The sequence below is a fragment of the Microcebus murinus genome, chromosome 21 (genome assembly GCF_040939455.1).
Source record: "Microcebus murinus isolate Inina chromosome 21, M.murinus_Inina_mat1.0, whole genome shotgun sequence".
In the NCBI taxonomy this organism is placed as follows: Eukaryota; Metazoa; Chordata; class Mammalia; order Primates; family Cheirogaleidae; genus Microcebus; species Microcebus murinus.
Window position 1 is genome coordinate 39266449 of NC_134124.1, and position 24655 is coordinate 39291103.

General features: G+C 45.3%; 2 protein-coding genes across 9 annotated transcripts in view; both read right to left on the reverse strand.

Moving 5' to 3' along the window:
- ATG7 (autophagy related 7) overlaps nt 1–3772 on the reverse strand; it is a 256593-nt gene extending 252821 nt beyond the window's left edge. For 6 of the 8 annotated variants that reach the window (XM_012785243.3, XM_075996337.1, XM_075996335.1 and 3 more), the window contains exon 1: nt 3721–3772. The gene's annotated coding sequence lies outside the window, so the exon portion shown is untranslated. Of the gene's footprint in view, nt 1–3662 lie in introns of all 8 variants that reach the window. The other 2 variants (XM_075996332.1, XM_075996331.1) reach the window with 2 other exon arrangements.
- Nucleotides 3773–8328: 4556 nt separating this feature from the next.
- Nucleotides 8329–13069, reverse strand: HRH1 (histamine receptor H1). Its single transcript, XM_012785247.2, has one exon. It carries the CDS (start codon nt 13037–13039, stop codon nt 11576–11578), a length of 1464 nt encoding a protein of 487 aa, XP_012640701.1. The 5' UTR covers nt 13040–13069; the 3' UTR covers nt 8329–11575.
- Between the last annotated feature and the right edge of the window lie 11586 nt (nt 13070–24655).

Sequence of the window (24655 nt, forward strand, 5' to 3'; positions counted from 1 at the left end):
ACAGGGAGTCACGGCCATAGTCTTCAAACTGTAACCGTCATTCTCATTCATTACTTCCAGAAGCTGTTTGTCTCTTGCTTTCCTTCTGCTATAACATCCTTAACCTTTGCATACAATCTGGTCTCCTCTAGCCTCAGTTTTTGATAATGGATGCACTGGATATCAGCATTATGGGGAATGACAAACCTACGAGGGAGGGATAGTGACAGCTGAGAAAATGTGGGAAAGAGGGGAGGAAGCAATAACAGGAAGATGGAGGGCAGTGTGCCTACTTTTGAGTTCTTCTGTTACCTTCGCCAATCAGCAGTGTCACCTTAGTCCATTCTATACATGAGGGACAGTCATCTGGATTCATCTGAATCACTATGCAGCTGTTATGTCAACTAAGAACTAAAATCTGGGATAGTTCCCTAAAAGCTGACTGACTTATGAAGGCTTGCTTCTAAATAACAGATTCTCTGTGGTTTTCAACTCTGGTGATCTTTAAAGATTCCTAAGAAATTGGAGAGGTACTGAATGATTGAGCCAAGCAAACACCTGATTTCAGTTTTTTAAAATATTTGATTTTCAAAGACAAGAATAAAGGTGGATTCTACAGAGCACTGGACAGATCACTGCAACAGTGCCCAGGCTGAGCACAGTGGCTCATGCCTGTAATCCTAGCAATCTGAGAGGTCGAGGTGTAAGGATCACTTGAGGTCTGGAGCTCAACACCAGTCTGAGCAAGAGCGGGACCCCATCTCTACAAATAATAGAAAAATCAGCCACGCATGGTGGCACACACCTGTAGTCCCAGCTACTCAGGAGGCTGAGGCAGAAGGATCACGTGAGCCCAGGAGTTTGAGGTTGCAGTGAGCTATGATAATGCCACTGCACTCTAGCCTGGGTGTCAGAGCAAGACCTTGTCTCAAAAGAAAACAAAAAAAGTGCCCTGAATGGTCCCCTGCTGCTCTTGTCCATTGTAATCACACACTGCTGCCCAGGTAATTGCAAACAAACGAGAGCATGTCACATCCATGTTTAAAATTCTTCAGTGCCCTGCTCTCCACCCCCATATTTTAGAATCCAAACTGCTTGGCCTGGCATTATTAACTGCTACTGTTAAGTGTTTATCATCTACCAGTGCCAAGTGAGTAACACAGCACATCATTCAATTTATATCTCCCCTTTTTATAGATGAGAAAACTGAAGCTTATAAAGGATGTGACTTGCCCAAGGTCACAAAACTAGTTTAATGGTAAAGCTATTATTGGTATACAGGTATCTTAGATCCCAAAGTATATATGCTCTTAACATGCTATTCCCACAAGGCCCTTCGGGATGTGGCTCCCACTTACCTGTCCAGTCACCTCGCATCCCACAACTCTACACTGCAACTATGGTGGACTGTGGGCACTACGCATTCTCACCCACAGACCTTTGCTCATCCCACCTCCCACCCCGCTTCCCTTGGCTAATCCTGCTTATCACTGAGGAGTTGGATAAAACTGCGCCTCCTCATAGACGCCTTCTCTGATGCATCAGCCTCACTTATGAGAACCTCTCTACCAAATGTTTACAATAGTTTCATACCATAATGTTGTCTGTCTCTTCGACTAACAAAAAAAAAAAAAAAAAAAAAAAAGTATGCCCAAGGTGGGAGAATCGCTTGAGCCCAGGAATTTGAGACCAGCCTGGGCAATAGTGAAACACATCTCTACAAAAAAAAAAAAGAAAGAAAAGAAAAACTAGCTGGGCATGGTGGCATACATCTATAGTCTCAGCTGCTCAGGAGGCTGAGGCAAGAGGATAGTATGAATCCAGGAGCTTGAGGTTGCAGTGAGCTATGATGACGCCACTGCACTATCTAGCTTGGGCAAAATAGAGTGACCCTGTCTCCAAAAAAAAAAAAAAAATAGTAAGCTCCTTGAAAACAGGGATGTGTATCTTACTTTTGTACTCCCAGCTTGAAGTGCAGTGCCAGACACGCATTACATTTATTCTCTATGATGAGAAGCTGACTGGAAACAGAAAAGGGATCCTGTGGTTGAATAACAGAGAGTCCAGTACTCAGTTCCTTAAAAGATTTCAAAATAATGTCACATGAGGGCAGGGAGGAGTTAGTCAAGAAAAACAGAAGGGGAAGGGGAGGTGTTCTAGGGAGCAGGAGCAAAGGCCTCTAGGTGAGACACACCTGCAAGCAATTTAACAAGACTGGAGCAGAGTTTGTGGATGGGAGAACAGTTTGGCAAGGTGAGCCTTCACAAGACTGGCTTTTTCTTCATTCAGCTGTTAGCTCAACTCCACCTCTTCAGAGAAGTCACCCTTGTCCAGTGAGCTTTTATGCTTTCCCCCAGTTACTCTCCATCCTATGGCCCTATTTCTTTTTGTAGCACCTATCAGGATCTGAAACACCTACTAACCCTTAAAAATCTCATATCTATCCATCAAAAAATAGGTATAATGAAACAGGATTCTTTTTTATTTTACTGTTACATCACTAGTGCCTACAATAATGCCTGGTACTTAACAGGCAAATATTTGTTTTATTCACTCATTCAACAAATATTGATCGAGCATATATAATATGCTACGTATTGTTCTATATGTTGGAAATATAACAAATAAAACAAGACAAAATTCTGTTGTTGTGGAGCCTACTATGAGTAAATAAATATGCTTAGCCTAGAGAAGAAAAGGTGGGAAAAGGCAAGACAAACTACTAGCTTTCAAAAATGTACAGGGCAATCAAATGGCAGGGTGATCCCAAAAGTCTAAAGGAGGGACAGTGAGCTTTCTGTCACTGAAGAAATTTGGCCCATGGGCAGAGGTGTCATAGAAAAACTCCAAATAATCAATGGGAAAGGGAGCCTGGAACCCAGAGGTCTCAAATTGGCAGCCACAAATATGCCTGGTTATAGCTGAACAGGGTTGAAAAGAACTGAATTAGTTGCCAGAATTTAAAAAACGGAATTATTTGCCAATTTAAAAAAAATTGTATTGGTCGCCAGTGTTTAAAACTCAGGAGACTGCGTGGGCGTGCACACACACACTGGAGTTTTGGTTCCACTTCTCCCTTATCATATATGTTAGTAGTGTGCTTATAAAAGTCAATTCGGTAAAAACAAAAGTTTGACTCTTTCTGACAAAGAAATTTTTTTACATCTACATTTACCTTACCTGATTCTTACCGTGCCTTACTTTGTAACCCTTCAACCAAACCAAGGAATCAAGATCCTTACCTCAGAAAAGCCCTTAAACTTAACTTACTTTAACCACCTCTCTTAACAAATGACAGAATATCATTCCCATTTTACAGATAAGGGAACAGCAACTCAGAACAGGGAGGAACGTGCCAGATCCACACAGCAAATCCGGGAAAAGCCACGATGAGAACCCAGATGTCCTATCTCCCGTGTTCCAACACTGGAGATCCCGAGCACTACCCACCACGCGGGCAGGTGGGGCTGACTTAGGAAATTAGCACGAGCTTCCTTGTCAGAAGACCCCGCACTGAGCCAGACTGAGGGGACGCGGCTGGAGAGAAGGGCGACAGCCGGAGTCAGCGACTCCCTGGAGGAGGGAGGACCGCCCAGAGGCAGGCGGGGAGGATCCTGAGACCTGCTGTGACCCTCGCCCTCGCCGCAGAGCTCGCCCCTTGTCTCCAGACGTCCAAAACCCACCGCGCAAGACCCCACGGCACCTTCGCCAGCCGCGGCTCCCTTGCGGCCGCTCACTTACCACCACTCAACTTCCGGCAACCAAAACGCCGTCTGCAGTGCGCGCCCCGATGACGCACAGCGGCCCCGCCCCCGCCCCGCCCGCCAGGGCTGAGCGGCACGCGTGCGCATTAGTGCCGGGCCGAGCCCAGGGAAATGCGCCCCTAGCACCGGGCTAAGTGGGAGGAACTTGAGTCTCGGGAAAGGCGGGGCGTCAGGAGGTGGGGCATGTTAAACAGGCTTTTTAAGCCGTATCCCACGTTCTCTCTTTGGCCTTCAGAGGATGGCAGGGGTTATTATTGCCAGCTTCCAGGAGAGGCGGCATCCAAGACAGTACAGGAGCCACGGGGAGACAGGCGAGGAGAGGCACAAGATGAGAACTGTAACAGGAAGGGGCCAGTGAAGTCGACAACGACCAAACCGCCCTTCCGAAACCAGCCATTTTCCTCATGGCTCCCCTCTGTCAGTGCGATAAAGTCACTCCTTCTAAATTATTTGTTGACCATGAGCGAAGCACTGGACGGGAGTTGAAGATACAGCAGTGAATATGATAAACTTCTCAATCTATCCAGTAAGGCCTTTCACAAAGTGACTCTGATGTAGTTCTATAGATTGATAATAACACAAGCAATGACTACTATTTATTATCTACCCTGTTTTCAGGGTTTCACATCTCTAATCGTCACAAAGGTCCTGCAAGTCATCCCCAGTTTACATATGAAAGAACAGAAACTAGGAAAAGTTAAGTGGCTTGCGGAAAGTTAAAGGGCTTTTGGACCAGGATTATAATCGAAGTCTGATTCTGTCAAATAAGAAAACAAATCCAGATTTAGGAAGGATACTTTATTAAAAAGGATTACTGCAAGAACGGGAGAGGAGGAGAAGAGGGACTATGTCTGACAAAAGGGACCATAGGGTGATTAGTCTGACAAAAAAATCCACAGGTGTCTCAAGGGTTAGGCAAAAGGAGGGTTTCTTTCCTACATAGGGAAGAGGAAGCAAGGCTAGGAAGAATTGGATACAGGGATGTGGGATGAAAAAGTGGCTTGATTGGATAGATCAGAGAATGTTTTATCTTGAGGCCAGCCTGTTCTCAGGAGGGGTTGTATGCTGGCTCAGGCTGAGGACAGGTCAGCCTGGGGAAAGGAAAGAAGCTCCACCAAAGTTTTATTAACAAGCATTTTTTTCAATTGGTCAATGGAGACAAGTAACTCAGCTAATCATTTATGAGGCAAGGAATAGGATAGGCCTTGCCACAGGTGGACAAGAGAGGCATCCCTGTGTCTTATGTTACATGGGAAGGGACGTTTCTTTGTAGTAAACAGTTTCTGAAGCACAAAAAGTTTAAGAAGGATTTCTTACCCATCATTGTTTTCCAAGAGCACAGGGCTGCAGTGAAATTCAGCATTGCCAATTCTTTCAACTATATTAGGCTCCTCCCCTGCCACCGCCCTCTCAGACTGCATGCTTGGGTCACACTAAACAGATTCTGGTTTTCTAAGCACACTCTGCTATTTATATCTCCATCTCTGCAATGCCCTCACACTTCTGCTCGTGTGACCCTTTCTCAGTCTTCACAACCCAGTTGAAATGTGGGTGAATCTTAGACAAAATGTTGATGGAAAAAAAGGTACATATTAAATGATTCTACTGATACAAAATTCTCAACCCAGCAAAACTAATCTATAGTGATAGAAGTCAGATCACTGGTTGCCTGGGGCAAAGAGGCGGGCATTGCAAAGGGGCATGAGGAGCTTTCTGGACTGATGAAAATGTTCTGCAGCTTGATTGAGGCAGGGATGACACAGGTGTGCACAATTGTTGAACTCATCAAGCTCCACATTTTAAATGGGTGCATTTTTTGGTATGTGTTGAGTGTGATAAACTTCGATATGTCACCTCCCATATGAAGGCATGCCTGATACCATCCACCTCTAGGCTTTACTGAGCATATGGGAGCCTGGGTTGAAGTTAGTTCTTTATAAGCTTGCTTCTCCTGCTGGACTTTGAGGTGTTACGAGAACACCCTTGGAGTTTCTTCTCAGTTCACAATGATTCCTGCTTCTCTGGGAACCATTGATCCTCTAGCCATGATTGTACCACCTGTGCCGCTCCAGCCTCCCAACCCCTCCAGAGTTGATTGGAGTAAAGTGGACACAGGATGATTCTTTACTGTGAGTTTCAGACTTTTGAACTGATGTTCACAGGCCAGGCACGATGGCTCATGCCTGTAATCCTAACACTCTGGGAGGCCAAGGTGGGAGGATTGCTTGAGCTCAGGAGTTTGAGACCAGCCTGAGCAAGAGTGAGACCCCATCTCTACTAAAAATAGAAAAAATTAGCCAGGCATGGTGGCGCACATCTGTAGTCCCAGCTACTCAGGAGGCTGAGGCAGGAGGATTGCTTGAGCCCAGGAGTTTGAGGTTGTTGTGAGCTAGGCCAATGCCACGGCACTCTAGCCTGGGCAACAGAGCAAGTCTCAAAAAAAAGAGAAAAAAGAAAAAAAATTAACTAATGTTCATAGTGAGTAGAAATAGGAATATTTACATAGGTCAATGACAATATTATAGAGGGAATTTCCTTAAATTCTTATTGTTGGGGTGCCTGTGGCTGACTTGGCTCAAGCCCTTCCCAAAGCAAGGTAATTCAAAGAATCACTAGATTCCGTAAAGCACCCCCACACTGTGGTTTAAATGTTTGCCCCATCCAAAACTCATGTTGAAATGTAATTGCCATTGGGAGGTGGGATCTTTAAGAAGTGTTTAGGTCGTGGGGACTCCACCCTCATGAATAAGCTAATGTTATCAAGAATGGGTTCTTGCCGGGCGTGGTGGCTCATGCCTGTAATCCTAGCATTCTGGGAGGTCGAGGCGGGAGGATTGCTCAAGGTCAGGAGTTCGAAACCAGCCTGAGTGAGACCCGTCTCTACTAAAAATAGGAAGAAATTAATTGGCCAACTAAAAATATATAGAAAAAATTAGCCAGGCATGGTGGTGCATGCCTGTAGTCCCAGCTACTAGGAAGGCTGAGGCAGGAGGATCGCTTGAGCCCAGGAGTTTGAGGTTGCTGTGAGCTAGGCTGATGCTAGGCACTCTAGCCCGGGCAACAGAGTGAGACTCTGTCTCAAAAATAAAAGGAATCGGTTCTTTATCACAGAAGTGAATTCACTCCCTCTTGCTCTCTCTCACCCTGTCTTTGCTTTTCCTCCACATGATACCTTCGGCCATGTTGTGATGCATATGCCAGTACCTTGACATTGGGCTTCCCAGCCTCCAGAACTGTAAGCCAATACATTTTTGTTCATTGTAAATTACCCAGGCTGTGGTATTCTGTTATAGTAGCACAAAGAAGACAAAGACTCTCTAGTTACCATTCACAAAGTTAGTTTCCATCACTTGTAACCCTGAAGTAACTCCACGGGGTTGAAATCATGTCAGGCTGTCTTGGGCCAGGTGTTGTCTCCTAATTGCCAAAGAAGTGCTTACAAAGTATTTGTTAAATTAACAGATGAGATCTGAGCATCCAAAATAGATGTGGGGACCAGAGCTGATGGTTACTCAGGCCACAAATGAGGCTTCCTTGTTAACAGGGAGTTAGGGCGAAGCTCACAGCAGAAAACCATCTGCTGCCTTAGATGAGGCAGGCAGATCACTGGGGCTCCAAGACCATGAAGCATTACGAAAGATGCAGGGCAAGGAGCTATAGAAAGGCACAAAACATTCTCAGACATAGCAGGGCAATGAGGCCCTATGACACTTATTCAGGGCCACAGTGATTCAGATCAACCCACCTTCATCACTTGCCTTGCAGTTCAATTGAAGAGAGTACATGCTCCCAACAAAGAGAGCCATATACCACACCAACCTTGGCTTAGAAAGCCCAAGAAATTGTGAAATGACAGATATCAGCAAATTAGATTTTAACAGCATTGTTTCTTTCTAGCACTTAGAGTGTCTAACAGCCACAAGAGCCCCTGCGTCTTTTTCACACTGAGTTAAGACTAATAAATCCATCTCCTGGAAGTCCACGCAGTGCCCATCTTCCAAAGAGAAACAATTTTCTGCAAGCCAAGTAGCCAAATGACTGATGATGCATCAAATGGCCAATTTACAGACTCATAGATTTTCTGAATGGACATTTTGCTAACATTCCCAATGTATAAAGTTGATAGCAATTTGTATTGAATGGAATGGCTTCACGTGCTTTTAAAGATTTATGTGATGCTGTGACTGGTTTCCATTTTGTCTTCAGAGAAGCATTTTAAGGAGTTTTCTATTTATCAAAAGCTAAGGATGGTTTATTCTGCCTTTCAATGTATTTAATTTAGGAATACATTAGTGAAGAATATGTTCCTGAATGTAGATTTTTCTTAAGCATATTAATATGTGCCACTCAGTTTATTCTTTCTGTCCCCCATTCTCTGCTTCCCTTCTGTCTCCCCTTGCCTCAGTTTTTCCCTTTGTCCCCCCACCAATGTCTCCATCTCTCTGCCCTTAATCTCTCCCAATCTCTGCCCTTCAGTGTCCTCTTCTTCTGCACATCCCTTTCTTCCTTCTTCCTGTCACTGCCCCCACCTCTATCCCTTAGTCCCTCTTCTCTGGGACTCTGTCTCCTCTCCCTCTCCCTATTCTCCCGTATTTCTGCCCCCTGTTCTTGCCCTCTGCCACTCTCTGTCTCTTCACCTCTATTTCTCCTCTCTCTGTGTCTTCAGTACCCTCCCCCGCCTGACTCCTGACTCTCCCTGCAGCGGCAGAGAGATGGAGGCTAAGACAAATTGAACATTCCTCAAGATGCTGCTGTGAAGAAAAAAGAAATTAGTTACTATAACTTCACAACAACTGTAGGAGACAGTTCTTAAAAACCTCATCCAATATAAATTGGTGTAAACTTGGTAAATAGTTACAAAGAAACAAGGATTAGTAAATTGGAAAATTTGGCAAATTGGTCATTTGAAGAATTGACTGGAAGCTAATCAGCCTTAAACCCACGAAAAGACTTCTGAAGGAGCTTCTTATCTGCAAGGTTCTTATGCACAGTCAAGGTCGTTATGGCAGCCTTCTCCTAGGAGGTATTTATTTTAGTATTTAGGGCAGAAAGCCTGGCTTCATCTGGATTTTGTGCAAGCCATCTGCCACTGATACTTTCCTAATGGGCTGGGGCTGACTCATCTCTGCACCATAGTCATTGCCTTTTATAAATTCAAAAATTAATATCAATCATTCAGACAGGAGGAGGAAGAGCAGGTGATACAGTGGAAAGGAAGCACATTCTAGAATCAGAATCTGGAGCAGTTCTTAACCTCTCTGTGCTTCAGTTTTCCTGTTTGTAAAAACAAGGAAATCTCCCTCCTAGGGTTGTTGTGAAGGTTACAAGGTAGATAACAACGTAGATAACAGAGGCAAAGCACAAAGCCTGGCATATGTATATGCTCAGCATGTTTCTAAAAAGTGGGTCCCCTCCCTGAGGCTCTTAATTTTTTGAAAACCTATGCTGTTTCAGCTGAAAAACTAGCAAGACTGTTAAAAAACAAGTTGAGGGGAGCTGTTTAAGAAATTGAAGAGTAATTACAAACTACATTGGACAATTGTGACTTTCAAATGTTCTTCTGTATCAATTGAATTTTTGTGCTGTTTTCCCTGTGTACGTAGTAGTTCTATTTTTCTCCAATAAAACTTTTATTTATTAAAAAATGCATATGAGTGGCCTCTGTGTACAGACACTATGCAAGCACCATAGACACTGTATACAATAATGCATGGGCCTTGGTCCTTAGACTTTGACAATTTATATTTATTGGCCATTTCATTTTCTTATCAGACTCAAATCCAGGTCTCTTTGACCCCAAATCAGAGCTCAGAATCACTTCTCTCCACTAGTTGCCTCAATTGTTCATCAAGATAAATAATGGGCACTTAACCATTTGTCTGCGTGGAGTGGTCCTTTTATGTGTTTGTTGGTCCCAAGAGACCCCGGGAAGCAACTCTCTCACAGGCCTCTCGAGGAGGTCTGGACAATGGTCTAGAAACAGACCAGCTGCAGCTTCTGAAACCGGGATAAAAGTCTTCTAGTTTTGAGCAAGAAGAACTTTTGGGAATGCAAAGCAGAATGAGAATGAAGCTTTTTATAAAAAGTAAGTCCCTCTAAAAAAACATTTACAAATGTGACCAGAACCCAAAGAGAAACCCTATTTCAAATTTTGTAACATTTGATAGTACATTTCAATACATCTTCTCAATTCAAGAGACTTAGACAGGTAGAAATAAATAAATCACATAACAGTATGCTTTCAAACATCATGTTTTAGGTAGGTAAAAATACCTCATTTTAACAGATCATGCAAAAAAGAACACAAGACACAAAATACCAGCGTGTACAGGCACTCCAACTTGCTACATGGTATTATGGTTTAGCATCAAGTTTTAAAATATCAATCACAACCAGACTGCAACATAAACACCCAAGTAAAACTGTATGTTCCTATGCCTTCACTAGTTTTTACTTAACAGATGGGACCACAAAAGAACATGATGACTTTTTGACAAACAACCAAACTCACAAATAAAAATATACACTGTCCCTTCAAAGCATTACCTCTGTCCATGCAGAAGTATTTCATGTCAGCTGTTCCCCCACTCAACATAGTAATATTGAGAATTGCCACCACTCTTGGGAATATTATACATGTGTGTGTCTCACACATTTATATGCACACTTAACAGGGTACATTTTAGCACATTCAAGGAAAATGTGCTACAATGAGCTGGAACTCCATAGAGTTTTCAGTCTAACTTTCTCCACATAACTAGCCACTTGACCTTGGGCACCTCTTCCACCTTGCTGCACCAGAATTTGATCCTCTGCAAAGTAGAGTTAGCAACACCACCCTTCTGTTGTGGGATGTTGTGGGGCTTAAATGGGATAAAGCTAGTACAGCCCTTAAAAAATATGGCACTCTTCTCCCTATTCCTTCTTTTAGTTTTTCTGTCTTTCCTTTTTATGTTGTTTTTGTTTTTTGAGACAGGAGATCTCTCTCATCCAGGCTGGAGTACAGTGGCACAATCATAGCTCACTGCAGCCTCCAACTCCTGGGCTCAAGCGAGTGTCCCGCCTCATCCTCCCAAACTGCTAGGATTACAGGCGTGAGCCACCATGCCCGGCCCTCTTTTAGTTTTTAACACACAAGCTTTAAAAAATATTTCTTTTCTCTTTCTTTTGAGAACACCTTTTGCCACCATATTCTAAATAGCCAAAGGAAATGTGAGGTTAAAAATGCGCAAGCTGCATGACTCTCTATCAGCTCCAAGACATGCGCGAGTCAGAAATAACAAGGCAGACTTCCAGAGCAGCTCAGACACCGGTTCCGGAGAAAGCTGCAAAAGAGGCTTAGAAAAGAGATGTTCTGAGAAGGGGCAGCCACAGCGGAATAGCAGTCATGCCTCTCAAGGTGACCCCTGGAACAAGACAGAAACTATCTGCGTGTGTAAGGTCCCCAAACAGTCACATAGCTCCATCCCAGCAAGGCTCGAGAGTTCTGTTTAATTCTCCAGTGGAAGTCTACCCACATGTCCCTTCTGTTGCCAACTAATTCGAGTCTGAAAGCTTGAATTACAATGAGTTCCTGAGGGGAAGGAGAGCTCCACCCAAGTCTGATTCTCTTGCAAAGATTCTGCTTTTTATTCAAAGTTCAGTCTCTCTGCTGAGCACCACCATCTACTGTTCTTCCAGTGGTGCCAAAGAACTTTGCAAACTACCCAGCCGCTAAGACTGTGGTTTTGACTCTAGAAAGCCCAGGTGCCTGCCAACACGCAGGCCTTCGTCCTCCGTCTGCTCGTTGGACATCATAAGCATCACTTTGTTGCACCCCCTTAGAGCCTCCCTTAGGAGCGAATGTGCAGAATTTTCTTGAACGTCTTCTTGAAGTTCTCATTGCACAAGGGGTAGATGAGGGGGTTCAGTGTGGAGTTGATATAGCCCAGCCAGATGGTGAACATGTGCACATGCTCATTGCAGCAGTTCTCACAGAAGGCAATGACCATGAAGAAGATGAAGTAAGGAATCCAGCAAAGGATGAAGGCTGCCATGATAAAACCCAATTGTCTGGCCGCCTTCCGTTCCCGATTGATGTGCAACCCAGACACACACTGTCTCGAATGTGAGCGGAGCCTCTTCCAAGTGAACTTGATGTAATCCAGCCCTGTGTTAGATCCACTTTTCAATTTGCCTTTGCTGGGTGCTGGCTCTGGGGGGTTGTCTGAGTCTGTCCGGGAGAAGGACTGGCTATCAGCTAACACCTGATCCCCTGATATCTCGCTGGCCCGATGCATATTCAGGCCCTGCGCCTCCATCTGGAGCTGGCTCTGGCTCTCGCTGACAGCCACGTAGTCCTTGACACTCTCCTCTGCCACAGTCTGCATCTGCACGATGTCAAGTGGGAAGCAGTGGAGTTTGGCCACTCCTCCATCCTCATCCCGGCTGAAGGCAACTGGAGATTTCATCTCTTTGGGGTCTTGGGATGGTGGCTTCAAGACAGGTCCACCACCAGCATCTTCCGGCTTTCTTTTCAGAACCTCCCAGGGAGATGCCTTCCCTGGTTTCTTGGCACCCACCTTGGGATTCTCTGGCCTCAGCTTAGTTTCTGAGAAGGAAGGGAGGGATCCATTGATGAGCTCCCGGTGCTGACAATGCCGCCGGACAGCCTTGTAGATCTTGACATAGAACCAGAGCATGAGCACGGTGGGCAGGTAGAAGTTGATGATGGCAGTCATGACCTTGAACCAGGTGACATCGTAGAAGTCTGTCTCGCACTTGTCCTCTCGGCGCTTCGCAATCTTTGACATGAAGTGATGCCAGCCTAGAATGGGAATAACCCACAGAAAGGAGAGGAACCAGGCCCCCAGGATGGTGGCTGATGCTCGGGTCTTGGTACGATACTTCAGGTACCTGAGGGGCTGCTGGACAGAGCGGTAGCGATCAATGCATAAGATAAAGACGCTGAAAATGGACGCTGTGCTGGCCACGTAGTCCATGGAAAGCCAAAAGAGGCAGAGCGGCCGGCCCAGGGACCACCTGGACCTGAGTAGGTAGAGGATGTTCATGGGCATGACGACAGCACCCACGATGAGGTCTGCCACCGAGAGGCTGACGATGTACAGGTTCCCCACAGTGTGTAGCTTCCGCTCGATCCGGACGGCATACAGCACCAGCAGGTTGAGGCCCACTGTGACCAAGGAGACGGTGCTCAGGACCACCACCAGGGGCATCAGTTGGGGCCTGGCCACAGCGGTCTTGTTCCCCTCACACATGTTGTCTTCTAAGACGCAGGAGGAATTGAGATGGGGCATTGGCTCAAGAGCAGCCTCCAGTTAGGGCTCGCTTCCTGGGAGAAAAGATATAAGGACTAAGGTCAGAGATTTGGTGATCAGTAGTCGTTTAGCAGCATCATATTTATCGAACTAGGGTTGTATGCTGTTGGGGTGATAGACACCATTGGTTACCTACTCAGCAGACATGTCTTCTTCTTCCTCATTCATTTATTCATTCAATGACTATTTATTGAATTCTTGGCACTGTTCTAATTGCTGGAGATACAGGAGTGAACAGAATAGACAAAAATCTCTGCCCTCATGGAGCTTACATTCTTGTGAGGGCGCTGGGCAAAAACCAAGGTAAATAAAGAATCAGCACGTGTTCTGGAAAGGTAGGCTGCACCCTGATTGGTCTACTCAATATGTTAATCTGGTCCCTCTCTGCCAATGGCCATGAGACACCTCTGTGGCTAAAGGACTGGGTGGGGAAGTCTAACAGCACGGAGGTGGGGTTCTAGGAAAGTTCTTCCTCTCTGATGAATGAGCAAAACAAGGAAAAGCATGGTTTCTCATTTGTCCCCTTCTTTCTGACAGGAAGTGAGGAAGTGATGTTTGAGGCCGTGGTAGCCATCTGGGGGCCATCAGGGAATGCCAAGAAGATGCCAATGAAAAGCCCTGTTATCACTAAGTCGCTGACCCCCCCTGGAATCTTCTTCTTCTAGACTTGTTATTATGGGAAATAATTAAATGGGTTTTTTCCTTATTTCACTGTCATGGGAGTTTTTACTTGCAGCTACAAGCATCCCTAACTGATATGGGGGTGGGGGTAGGTAACGGGGGTGTCACAGAGGTGCATAAAGCATGGTACCCCTCTAAGTATCTTCTTAGAGGGGTAATGCTCAAATGAGAGGGGGGTATGTCATTTGAAAAAGCATATATATTATTTCACTTTTCTAGTTGAAAAACAAACAATAGTTTTCCATTACATAAACTATGCCAAGTAATATGTAACAAAATCTTTGCTAGTAATGCTCTACTAAAACACATTGTACCCTCTGTTTTTGGTGACACTCACGTGGGAGGTGGAAGTAGGTATTGAAACTTCTTGAAGGGGTTGTTAGATTTTTATATTCAACAAAAGGTGGTATGAGTTTAAAGAAGACTGAGAAACACTAATAGAGAGTGTAACGTTCGAGATACTTTAGCAAAAACAAATGTTTTACATAAAGATAAAGCCAGATAAGTTCTTGAATAGAAAGCTAAATTCACATAATTTTTTCTTTTAGCTAAAAATCAAGCCCCCAAGACATTTGATCCTGGTAGAAGGAAACTTCTGAGTTTCTTTATGGGAAAGCACCATTTGGGCAGCACTGATTTGGCCCAGCTCCGCCACTTATTTTCTGAGTGACCTCTCAGCTTCTGTTTTCTCCTGTGTCGAATGTGTAGGGTGGGGAAGGAGATCTCTAAACACTTTCCCAGGTCTCCTTTTTAGAGCCTCCCTTGAGGTGTTATTCCATGTTCTCCTCCACTCTGAATGCCAGTCAGAGACAGCCTCTGGCTTTTCTAATTATGCCCCTCTGCCTGCCTTGACAGCATCACTTTCTCACCTTATGACCCGAAGTCCTGCATGGTGCTCCTGTCACTTCATGCCACCTGCCCAGGCGCCCTATCACTCGATCCCCGCACCTCTGCCACCACCTCTGCGGGGACAGACCGCAGCCCACAGCTCTCCTGCCCAGGCGCCCTATCACTCGCCCCCCCACCTCTGCCACCACCTCTGGGGGGACAGCCCGCAGCCCACAGCTCTCCTGCCCAGCAGCCAGCGCCTTGCAGCCTCACTGGCAGCCCTGACCAAGGCCAGGCCCTGCGGAATGTCCACGGGCTCCTCTGGAGGGAAGAAAGAGACCAAGAAGTATCCTCTCTGGGACTTTTATTTCTTGTTGTTTTGGTTGGGAGGAAGCGGGAAGCAGTCCCTAAAACACTCCCATGGGCAGGCGTTCTCAAGGCAGTCCCGGCCTCCCAGTCTCCAGAGGTGTCTCTTTTCTCTCTTTCCTCATTGCCTGGCACACAGAAGGGGAGATACATCATTTTTAAAAATTGTGTATATATTATTTATATAACAATTATAATAATTTGTTTTTATTTAAAAATCTATATCTTTCCTTTTTGTTTAAAAAAGAAAAGTCATGATTAAATTGATATCACTGAAGTAAATTCCTGTAGCATAAGTTTTTAAGGGTGAAATCTACTAATGTCTGCAATTTACTTTGAAATGAATTAAAAAATAAGGTGGATGGAGAGTTGGCTAAGGGTATGGAAAATGAATAGATGATAAGGCAAAAAAAGCAAAATGTTAATGTATAATCTAGGTGGTGGCTATATGGTACAGTGATTCCAACTTTTCTATTTTATTGATAATTTTCACAATAAAATGTTGGGGGAAATTAATGTACAAGTTTTCTTCTTCACCAATATAAAGAATGCTCCATTTCTTATCACCTTTTCCTTTGTAGTTTAGATGTATTATTTTGCATAAAGATAAAAGCAAAAGATCAACAGATGTTTGTTAAATGAAGAAATGAGTGAGAGGCAGGGTGCTCTGAAGTATTTCAGCTTAGAACTTATTAATTCAAGAAATATTTAGTGATGAAATTTTCCTTTTCAGCTCAGTGACCTGTTCTGGGAGCAAGAAAATCCACTTTTAGCCTCAGAAGCTGCAAGACTAGGAAGGAAGTTTCCTGGAAAAGCGACGGCAGCACCCACACTGCACACAGGAGCACGGGAGCTGCTCTGGAAAAGGAGGAGGAGCCTCAGGACTGCAGTGGCCCAGGCACTGAGCCTAGAAAAAGCCGGCCACACTCCCTAGGGAAGATGGCAGGCGGGCCCCATGGCAATGAATTCATTTCCCTTCTATGGCCAGTAGAAATCATCATCGACTGTATGTCCCACTCAGGATAGGCGATCTAATTTTTTTTAAGCACTGGATCTTGCTATGCTGCCCATGCTATGCTGCAGTGGCTATTTTATAGTCATTTTCACAGCTCACTACAGGATCAGGAATTTGAGATTCCTGATCCTCTTGCCTCAGCCTCCTGAGTAGCTGAGACTACAGGCCTATGCCACAGCACCCGGCCCAGCCCAGCTACCTAATTTGCTGGGCCCAGTGCGAAATGAAAAAGTTTTAAATGATTAAGAACTGCAAGAGAGCAGTGACAGCAGAGCACTCACCCAAGCAGGGGCCCTTCTGAGCACAAAGCCCTGTGCAGTGCATGGGACACAAGCCAGGAAGCCAGCTCTGGTCACCTAATCCCCAGCAGGTTCTAGTCAGGGAGATAACTAACGCAAGGCGCTTTTCCCTCCCTCGGGGGCCTGCATTTGAAAAACAGGTCCCTGAATGGTTTTCCCTGTATAAATTCCAAAGGCAGATCAGGTACCCTGGCAAGGGCAAAGGGTGTGGGAGACACCTGGGCCACGGACCCGCACAGAAGACCCTGGCTGGATCTGCGGTGTCCTCTCTGGGGTGAAAGCACCGCTGCAGAGATGTGGCTAGAGAGAGGGCACGCCTGCGCAGAGAGGATAAAAGTTAGAGGAGGCACCTGGGACAAGGGCATTTCAAGAAGGAAAGCAGGCCGGTGTGGTGGCTCACGCCTGTAATCCTAGCACTCTGGGAGGCTGAGGCGGGAGGATGGCTCAAGGTCAGGAGTTTGAAACCAGCCTGAGCAAGAGTGAGACCCATCTCTACTAAAAATAGAAAGAAATTAATTGGCCAACTAAAAATATATATACAAAAAAAGAAAAAAGAAAACCAGCCGGGCATGGTGGCGCATGCCTGTAGTCCCAGCTACTTGGGAGGCTGAGGCAGGAGGATTGCTTGAGCCCAGGAGTTTGAGGTTGCTGTGAGCTAGGCTGACGCCACGGCACTCACTCTAGCTCCTCCAGCTCTGGCTGGCTGGGCTGTGTGCAGCTTCGGTGAGCAGCCGCGAGTGCCAGATTCCTGGTCTGCACAGAGGGAGGCTGGTAAGACCTCCCTGGGCCTTCGGGAGGATCAGCTGAGACAGTGGAAAGGGAGAGTTCTGCAAACCCCAAGGTGGCGATGACTTTGTAAAATGCAGAAATGAACCCTCCTCTTCTAAGAGTATACAAGCAAACCATCATTTCTGAATTAAGGCAATGGGTCTATTCCAAAACCATTAGGTGAGGAGGGGCCTTTTACTAAAGTGATTATAGTCTAATCCAAGCAGGACCACATGCCAGCAAATAAACAATGGCCATCAATTTTCTATCCACACCCAGAACACCAGCAGGGGCAGCCGAGACAGCAAGGAGCTGAGCCACCTGGGGCTGGCACTGTTCATATGTCGTTGGTTATTAATGCCTACCACAAGCCCAAGAGGGAGATGATGAACCCCAAGGCAGAGAAGAGTAAAAGGTCAGCTCAGAGGGGTGAAGCAACTTATTCCAGATCACACAGCTAAGGAGTGGTTGGTGACGTCAAGATTCAAACCTAGGTCTAACTCAGGGTTTCATTTTTTTTTTTTTTGAGACGGAGTCTTGCTCTGTCACCTGGGCTAGAGTGTTGTGGCATCAGCCTAGCTCACAGCAACCTCAAACTCCTGGGATGAAGAGATTCTCCTGTCTCACCCTCCCTAGTAGCTGGGATCACAGGCATACAGCACCATGCCCAGCTAATTTTTCTATATTTAGTAGAGACAGCATCTCACTCTTGCTCAGGCTGGTCTCGAACTCCAGACCTCAAGTGATCCTTCCTCCTCGGTCTCCCAGAATGCTAGGATTACAGGTGTGAGCCACTGCACCTGGCCAGTTTCTTAACCTTGGTTCTACGGACATTCTGGGCTGCATAACTCTTTGCTGTAAGGGGCTGTCCTGTGCACTGATTGATGTTTAGCAGCATCCCCGGCCTCTCCTCACTGGATGCCAGTAGCAGCCACCCCGACCCCATTCATGACAACTAAAAATGTTTCCAAATACTGCCAGGTATCCCCTGGGCTGAGAAGTAGGACCACAGATCTAACTGAGGAATATGCACCCTAAACTACTCCACTCCATTGCCAGCCCAAGAGTACAGCTATAGATGTCATCTAACAATGTGATGAGTTACCTTGAGAAATAGTAGGCCCACCATGGAAGCATCAGAAATAGGTAACCTGGATCTGATTCCAAATTAGAAATACTCTGAATTTCTCAAGGGCAATTCTTTACCTAAGCAAAAATGTAGATGTTGGTTTTAGAAGAAAAAGCACCCAAAGCACCCAGTACAGTTCCTGGCATACAGAAGGTGCTCAATTAGTAGCTGTTGTGTTTTCTTCCTTTCTTGGTGTGTGGGACTGCCATCCCACGGCTGGCCCCGTCTGGCTCAGAGGAATCGTCCTTGACCTCTCCTTGATTTTCAATGTGCCAGAAACTTTAAACAGTCTCCTCTGATGTTTAGGAACAGAGAACCCTGCTTTTAGCTGAGTACATGACTGCCTGGAATACAGACGACATTTCCTAGGCTCCCTTGTAGCTGGGTGTGACCACGTGACTAAGCTCCAATGGAATGTAAATGGAAGTGTAGTTTGCAATTTTCAGAAAGCAGCTCTAAATAGAAAATGTGTGTGCTTTTCTTTCACCCTTCATTCTTCCAGCTGGCTGGAAAGTGGATATGATGAGTAGAGTTTAAGCAGCCATCTGGGGACCATGAGGAAGAGCCAAAAAATGAGAAAGGTGAAGCAGAGATATGGGCAAAGTTCAGGTCCCTGATGAACATGGAGCTGCCATCCCAGGCAGGACTGCCCACCTGTGGACCGCATGGCTATTTCTGTGAAGCCACTGTTATCAGTTAAGGATACTTACATAATAGCAAAAATAAGAAATAACTGCATTCATTTTATAAAAATACTTTTTTTGCTTTATTTTTTTCCTTTTCTTTATTTTCCCTGCTTCATATGCATTCATTTTTCAAAAAACAAAATAAAATAGATTTCTTCAATAAAAAAAATGTTTTCTGCATACTTAGCATGTTTGTTTTCTTTCATAAAAAGTGATAGTTTGAGATTGTTTTCTTGATACATTCTAAATTGCCTCACCCACTACGCTCCAGTCCAAACTGCTCTGCCCTCTTCCTCATTTGCATGGATGGTTATTCTAGTCAAATAAGTCAAAACATTAATTTCTCTGAACTCATTCCAAGAAAAAGGCGCCATGCATGATGGTGCTCCAAGAACTGCATATTCTCATTAAGCCTGGGCAGGACATAATTTCCATGAAACACCCAGGCTTACCAGTGTCACTGGCTGTGGGGCACAGAGCCAACTACAAATAGCAAAATGCGTTACGAGCCCAGTGCTGCAGTAACATAACTGACTTGGAGTCTGGGGATGCTGGTTAACAGCCTGTGGGTAAGATGCTTTTGGTAGATGACTTTGTGGGCAGGCAGTGGCCCCAGTGGCTTCTCTGGGGATGGAGGTACACATGCAAATGTCTACAGAGACAGAGAGGAAAAGCTATCAAGAATAGGACTGTGTGCAGACCAAAGAGGGAGTGGTGGGGACTGGGGCAACCTGAAGAGAACAGTTGCCACTTAGATGCCACCAACTGTTGCAGGCCCATATCTGCCTATTTTTTAAAATGAAACATCAAAGCAGGATTTTCACATGAAATTTTTTAGTTTTAAACATTGTCAATTATCCAATTGTTTCATTTGTTTTCTTGAATACTACACAGGGTAAACAAAACAAATTTTGGGGATATGACCTATGAGCTAGAAACCTAAAGCTACAAATAGTTCATAGGAATTCCAGAATGCTGAATATGAGATAGTGACCCAGGAGTAGACGTCCCCTGGGATGTGTGTCTAGCTCATGGCAAGCCCCTTCTCTGAGAACCATCATCTCACCTAGGGCTTGGGCCTGGCAGCCATAGTTGTACCATGTGACCTTGACCTCTGGGCACACATGATTGGACCAAAGGTTGTCCACCAGCGTGGACCAACCAGTCCAGTGCTCCCTTCTGGAACACTGGGATTGGGTTGTGCATTCAAGACAGTCTGTGGGTCTCGTGAACTGAAGTGATGGGAAGGAGGGACTGAGGATGGGGGACAGCACTGCTCATCTCCGGGAATGCCCCCCTAGAGGAAGGATTGAAGAAGGTAGGTAGCAAACAAAATGCAATGAGTCACAGCTGATATCATAACTGATATCTATCTACCTGCAGAAAGATGGATTTAGATCTTCCCCCACATCATACACAGAAATTAACTTAAAATTGATGATAATTTTAAATATAAAAGCTAAAATCTTTTTTTTCCAATTTTTTTTAATTTTTATTTTAGCGTATTATGGGGGTACAAGTGTTAAGTTTACATATTGCCCATGCCCCCCACCCCCCTATTACTTTTAATCAGATAAAAAAAAAAACGGAGTAGACAAAAATAGGTTAGGAAATATCAAGGTGCACTGTACAAGGTTTTAGTTATAGGATGTGCGTATATGGGGTGATGTTGGAAAACCTGTGTCTTATTATGAGACACAGGTAATAGAATCAGAACGCCAGAGACGCTCCTAGGACCCGCCAGCCGTGTACTCTGTCCCTTCCTTGTAACTGTTCAGCCAGTGTTTCCAACTGCCAAGCGCTGTTGAATGAGGACCTCATCCCCCCTTTGGGTCTATCAGATGCACTTTTAACCCCATCCCAGGAATTTTCCTCAGGGTCTCTAAGGACCAAAAACCTTTTAGGGCCTGGGCGCGGTGGCTCACACCTGTAATCCTAGCTCTCTGGGAGGCCAAGGCAGGCAGATTGCTCGAGGTCAGGAGTTCGAAACCAGCCTGAGCAAGAGCGAGACCCGTCTCCACTACAAATAGAAAGAAATCAATTGGTGAACCAAAAATACACAGAAAAAAATTAGCCAGGCATGGTGGCGCACGCCCGCAGTCCCAGCCACTCGGGAGGCTGAGGCAGGAGGATCGCTTGAGCCCAGGAGTTCGAGGTTGCTGCGAGCTAGGCTGACACCACGGCACTCACTCTAGCCTTTTTCTCGCTCTCTCTCTCTCTCTTTTTTTTTCATTTTTCTTTTCTGCCCTTGGACATTAGAAAAAAATTTTTTTTCTAAATAAAAAATTAAAAACACAAAAGGCAAGGAGGAAGCCTGCCTATGCAAAAGCTAGTAGCCACTGTCACAGGAATGCAGGCAGATGTACTGAACTGAGATTCGAAGGGACAAGGTGGCCAGAAAAGCTGGCAGCTTCGTGGTCCAGAAAAAGGGTGTTACAGCTTCTTCACCTTTGCCATATCTTCAAGGGTACTGTTAGTGAGCTGACTGAGGCTTCGGGTGACATGCTGAGGACTGTGAAACAATGTACAGCATTACATGTGGACACCTGAACTTCAAGTCCCTCGATGAGCTGTGACAGGCTTGCTTACGGCAAGATCAGTACGGAGTGAACTGCTTCCCCAGGTGCCACCGTTACCCCAATTTCTAGGCAAACTCGGCGCCATCTGCATGCAGGATCTGGTTCATGAGGTCTACACTGTGGGAAAACACTCCGAAGAAGCAAACAGCTTCCTGTGGCTCTTCCATAGAACAGAATGAAGAAAAGCACAACCCATTTGGTAGAAGGAGGGATGCCGGCCACGAGGAAGACTACACCAACAGGCTTATTGTTGTCGTTGTTGTTTTGAGACAGAGTCTTGCTCTGTTGCCCAGGCTAGAGTGCCGTGGCGTCAGCCTAGCTCACAGCAACCTCAGACTCCTGGGCTCAAGCCATGCTCCTGCCTCAGCCTCCCGAGTAGCTGGGACGACAGGCATGCACCCACCGCCATGCCCAGCTAATTTTTTCTTTATATTTTTAGTTGTCCAGCTAATTTCTTTCTATTTTTATTAGTAGAGACAGGGGTCTCGCTCTTGCTCAGGCTGCTCTCGAACTCCTGAGCTCAAACAATCCACCCGCCTTGGCCTCCCAGAGTACTAGGATCACAGGTGTGAGCCACTGCGCCTGCCTCCTGCCTGGAGTTAGAAGTAATATTATCTCAGTTGTTAAAGCTAGTACTTTCTAGGGTAAGTCCATGGTAAGCATACCAACTCTTGCTGAAGGAACCTGAGCTTATTTAAAAAAAAAAAAAAGTAAAATAATACCAACTCTGCCACTTACTAGTTGAGGGACACTGGCAAAACCAATTAAACTCTCTTTTTAAAAAACTCAGTTTCCAGCTGGTCCAAAGCTAGTTGGTGTTCACAGTCAGATATAGATTGAACTCTTTGTTTTACTCCTTTCCTCCTCATTACTTTGCTTGTCTAATAAAAAACAATGAGTTTCCTCATCTATAAAATAAGAAGATTGTTGAGTGAATTAAATAACTCAGCATCTGCAGGTGCTTAGAACAATGCCAGGCATATACTAGCCACTAAAGAATATGTAGTAAGTCCCTGCAAGCTACCTACTGACATAGGCCCAGACTTACCAGGGACACGTACATTCCCAGTCCCCACTGCAGAGCACCAGCACGTGGGCACCTGTTGGGGACGTCAGTGCTCAGGCCCCACTCCAGCCCAAGCCCTCCAGGTGATCCTGGTGGCCCTGAGACACCGAGACCCACAGATGCACCGCTGTGTTCCTCAGTCTCCCTGGTGTCTTTTTAAAATTTGAATTCAGACTCAGAAGGTCTGGAGTGGACCAAGATTCTGCATTTTAAGAAAATCCCAGGAGATGCCAATGGGGCTGGTTTGAGTTATAAGGTGAGTCCAGGCTCAATAAATATTGGGTAATTGACAGAATCCGGGGAAATCTAGGGGTTTGAGAAGATTCCAGAACCAGATTAGCGGACTGGGAAGAAAGGTGGGGAGGGTGGAGCTTGGGTGTGGTTGTCGTAGGATGTACTTAAGTCCCGGTGCCTCTTTTTGGCCGGCCCTTGTCACTGGATCTCATGGGAGGTGCAGGTGTGGATCCGAAGATGGCAGGCTGCGAGGAGCTTCCGCAAGGTAAGCCAGAGGGGTGGGAACCGAAGCCGGGACAGGTGAAGATGCCGAGAGCGGCTGCCCGTGTCATAATCCCTCCGATCCTCGAAGCTTGGCTCTGGAGCAAAAGGGACCCTGATCCCTGCCCAGGTCCACGCGGCCGGCGAGGTCCAGGAGACAGCGACTCCTCCATGCTAACCCCGACGGGGCCGGGGCCTCTCCGCTCTTTCCACGACAACGGGTCCCACCTGCCACCCCCCACGACCCATGTGCCCCCAGTCTCCACAGCCTGGCGCCCCAGGGTCTAGATGCCAGTCAAAAGCTAAAATCTTTGTGACTTTGAGTTAGGCAAAGATTTCTTAGCTAAAGCACCAAAGGCACAAACAATAAAAGAAAAAAATTGCCAAACTGGATGTCATTAAGATAAGAAACTTGTGTTTCAAAAGGCGCCACTCAGAAAAAGAAAAGTTACAGAATAAAAGAAAATATTGTATGTCACATATCTGATATATCACATATATGATGTATCCAAAATACATAGACTCTTCCAACTCAATCATAAGAAAACAAATAACCCACTGTTAAAATAAGCAAAGGATTTGAATAGACATTTCACCAAGAAGACACAGGAATAGCTCATAAGCACATGGAAAGATGCTCAACATCATTAGTCATCAGGGAAATGTAAATGGAAACCACAGTGAGATGTCACTTCACGTCCACTAGGACGCCTATACTTTAAATAGTGGGGCAGTCACACATGCTGGCGAGGATGTGAAGAAATAAGAATGCCTGGACTGTCACAGGGGCTCCTGCCTGTAATCTCTTCACCACATCCACCCTATTTACTGTTTGTCGACTTTGTAATAAGAACCATTCTGAGAGGGTTAAGGTGGTATCTCATTGTGGTTTTAATTTGCATTTCCTCGATGACTAGTGATGTTGAGCATGTTTTCATTTGTTTCTTGGCCATTTGCATGTCTTCTTTTGAAAAATTTCTGTTCACTAGCACTTCGGGAGTGCTAAGGCTGAGGTAAGAGGATCTCTTGAGCCCATGAGTTCAAGACCAGTATGGGCAACATGGCAAGACCCTGGCCCTACAAAAAATTTAAAAATTAGCCAGGTGTGGTGGCACATGCATGTAGTCTTAGCTACTCAAGAGGCTGAGGTAAGATCGCTTGAACCCAGGAGTTGGAGGCTACAGTGAGCTATGATCGTGCCACTGCTCTCCAGCCTGGGTGGTGCAGCCACTGTGGAAAATAGCTGTCAGCTCCTCAAATGGTTAAACATAGTTATTATATATGACCCAGTGATTCTACACTGGATATATAACCAAGAGAACTGAAAATGTGTCCACAGAAAAACATGTATGTAAATATTTATAGCAATATTCATAATAGCCAAAAAGCAACAACCCAAATGTTCATTAATTGGTGAATGGACAACCAAAATACGGTATATCCATGCAATGGAATATTAACTGTCAATAAAAAGGAACAAAATAGTGATACATGCTACAATATGAATGAACTACAAAAACATGATACTAAGCAAATGAAACCAGACACAAAAAACAACACATTGTATGATGCCATTTATATGAAATATCCAGAATAGGCAAATCTATTAAGGCATAGAGTAGATTAGCAGTTGCCTAGGAGTGGGGATAGGAACAAGAAGGACCTTTAGAAATAATGGAAATA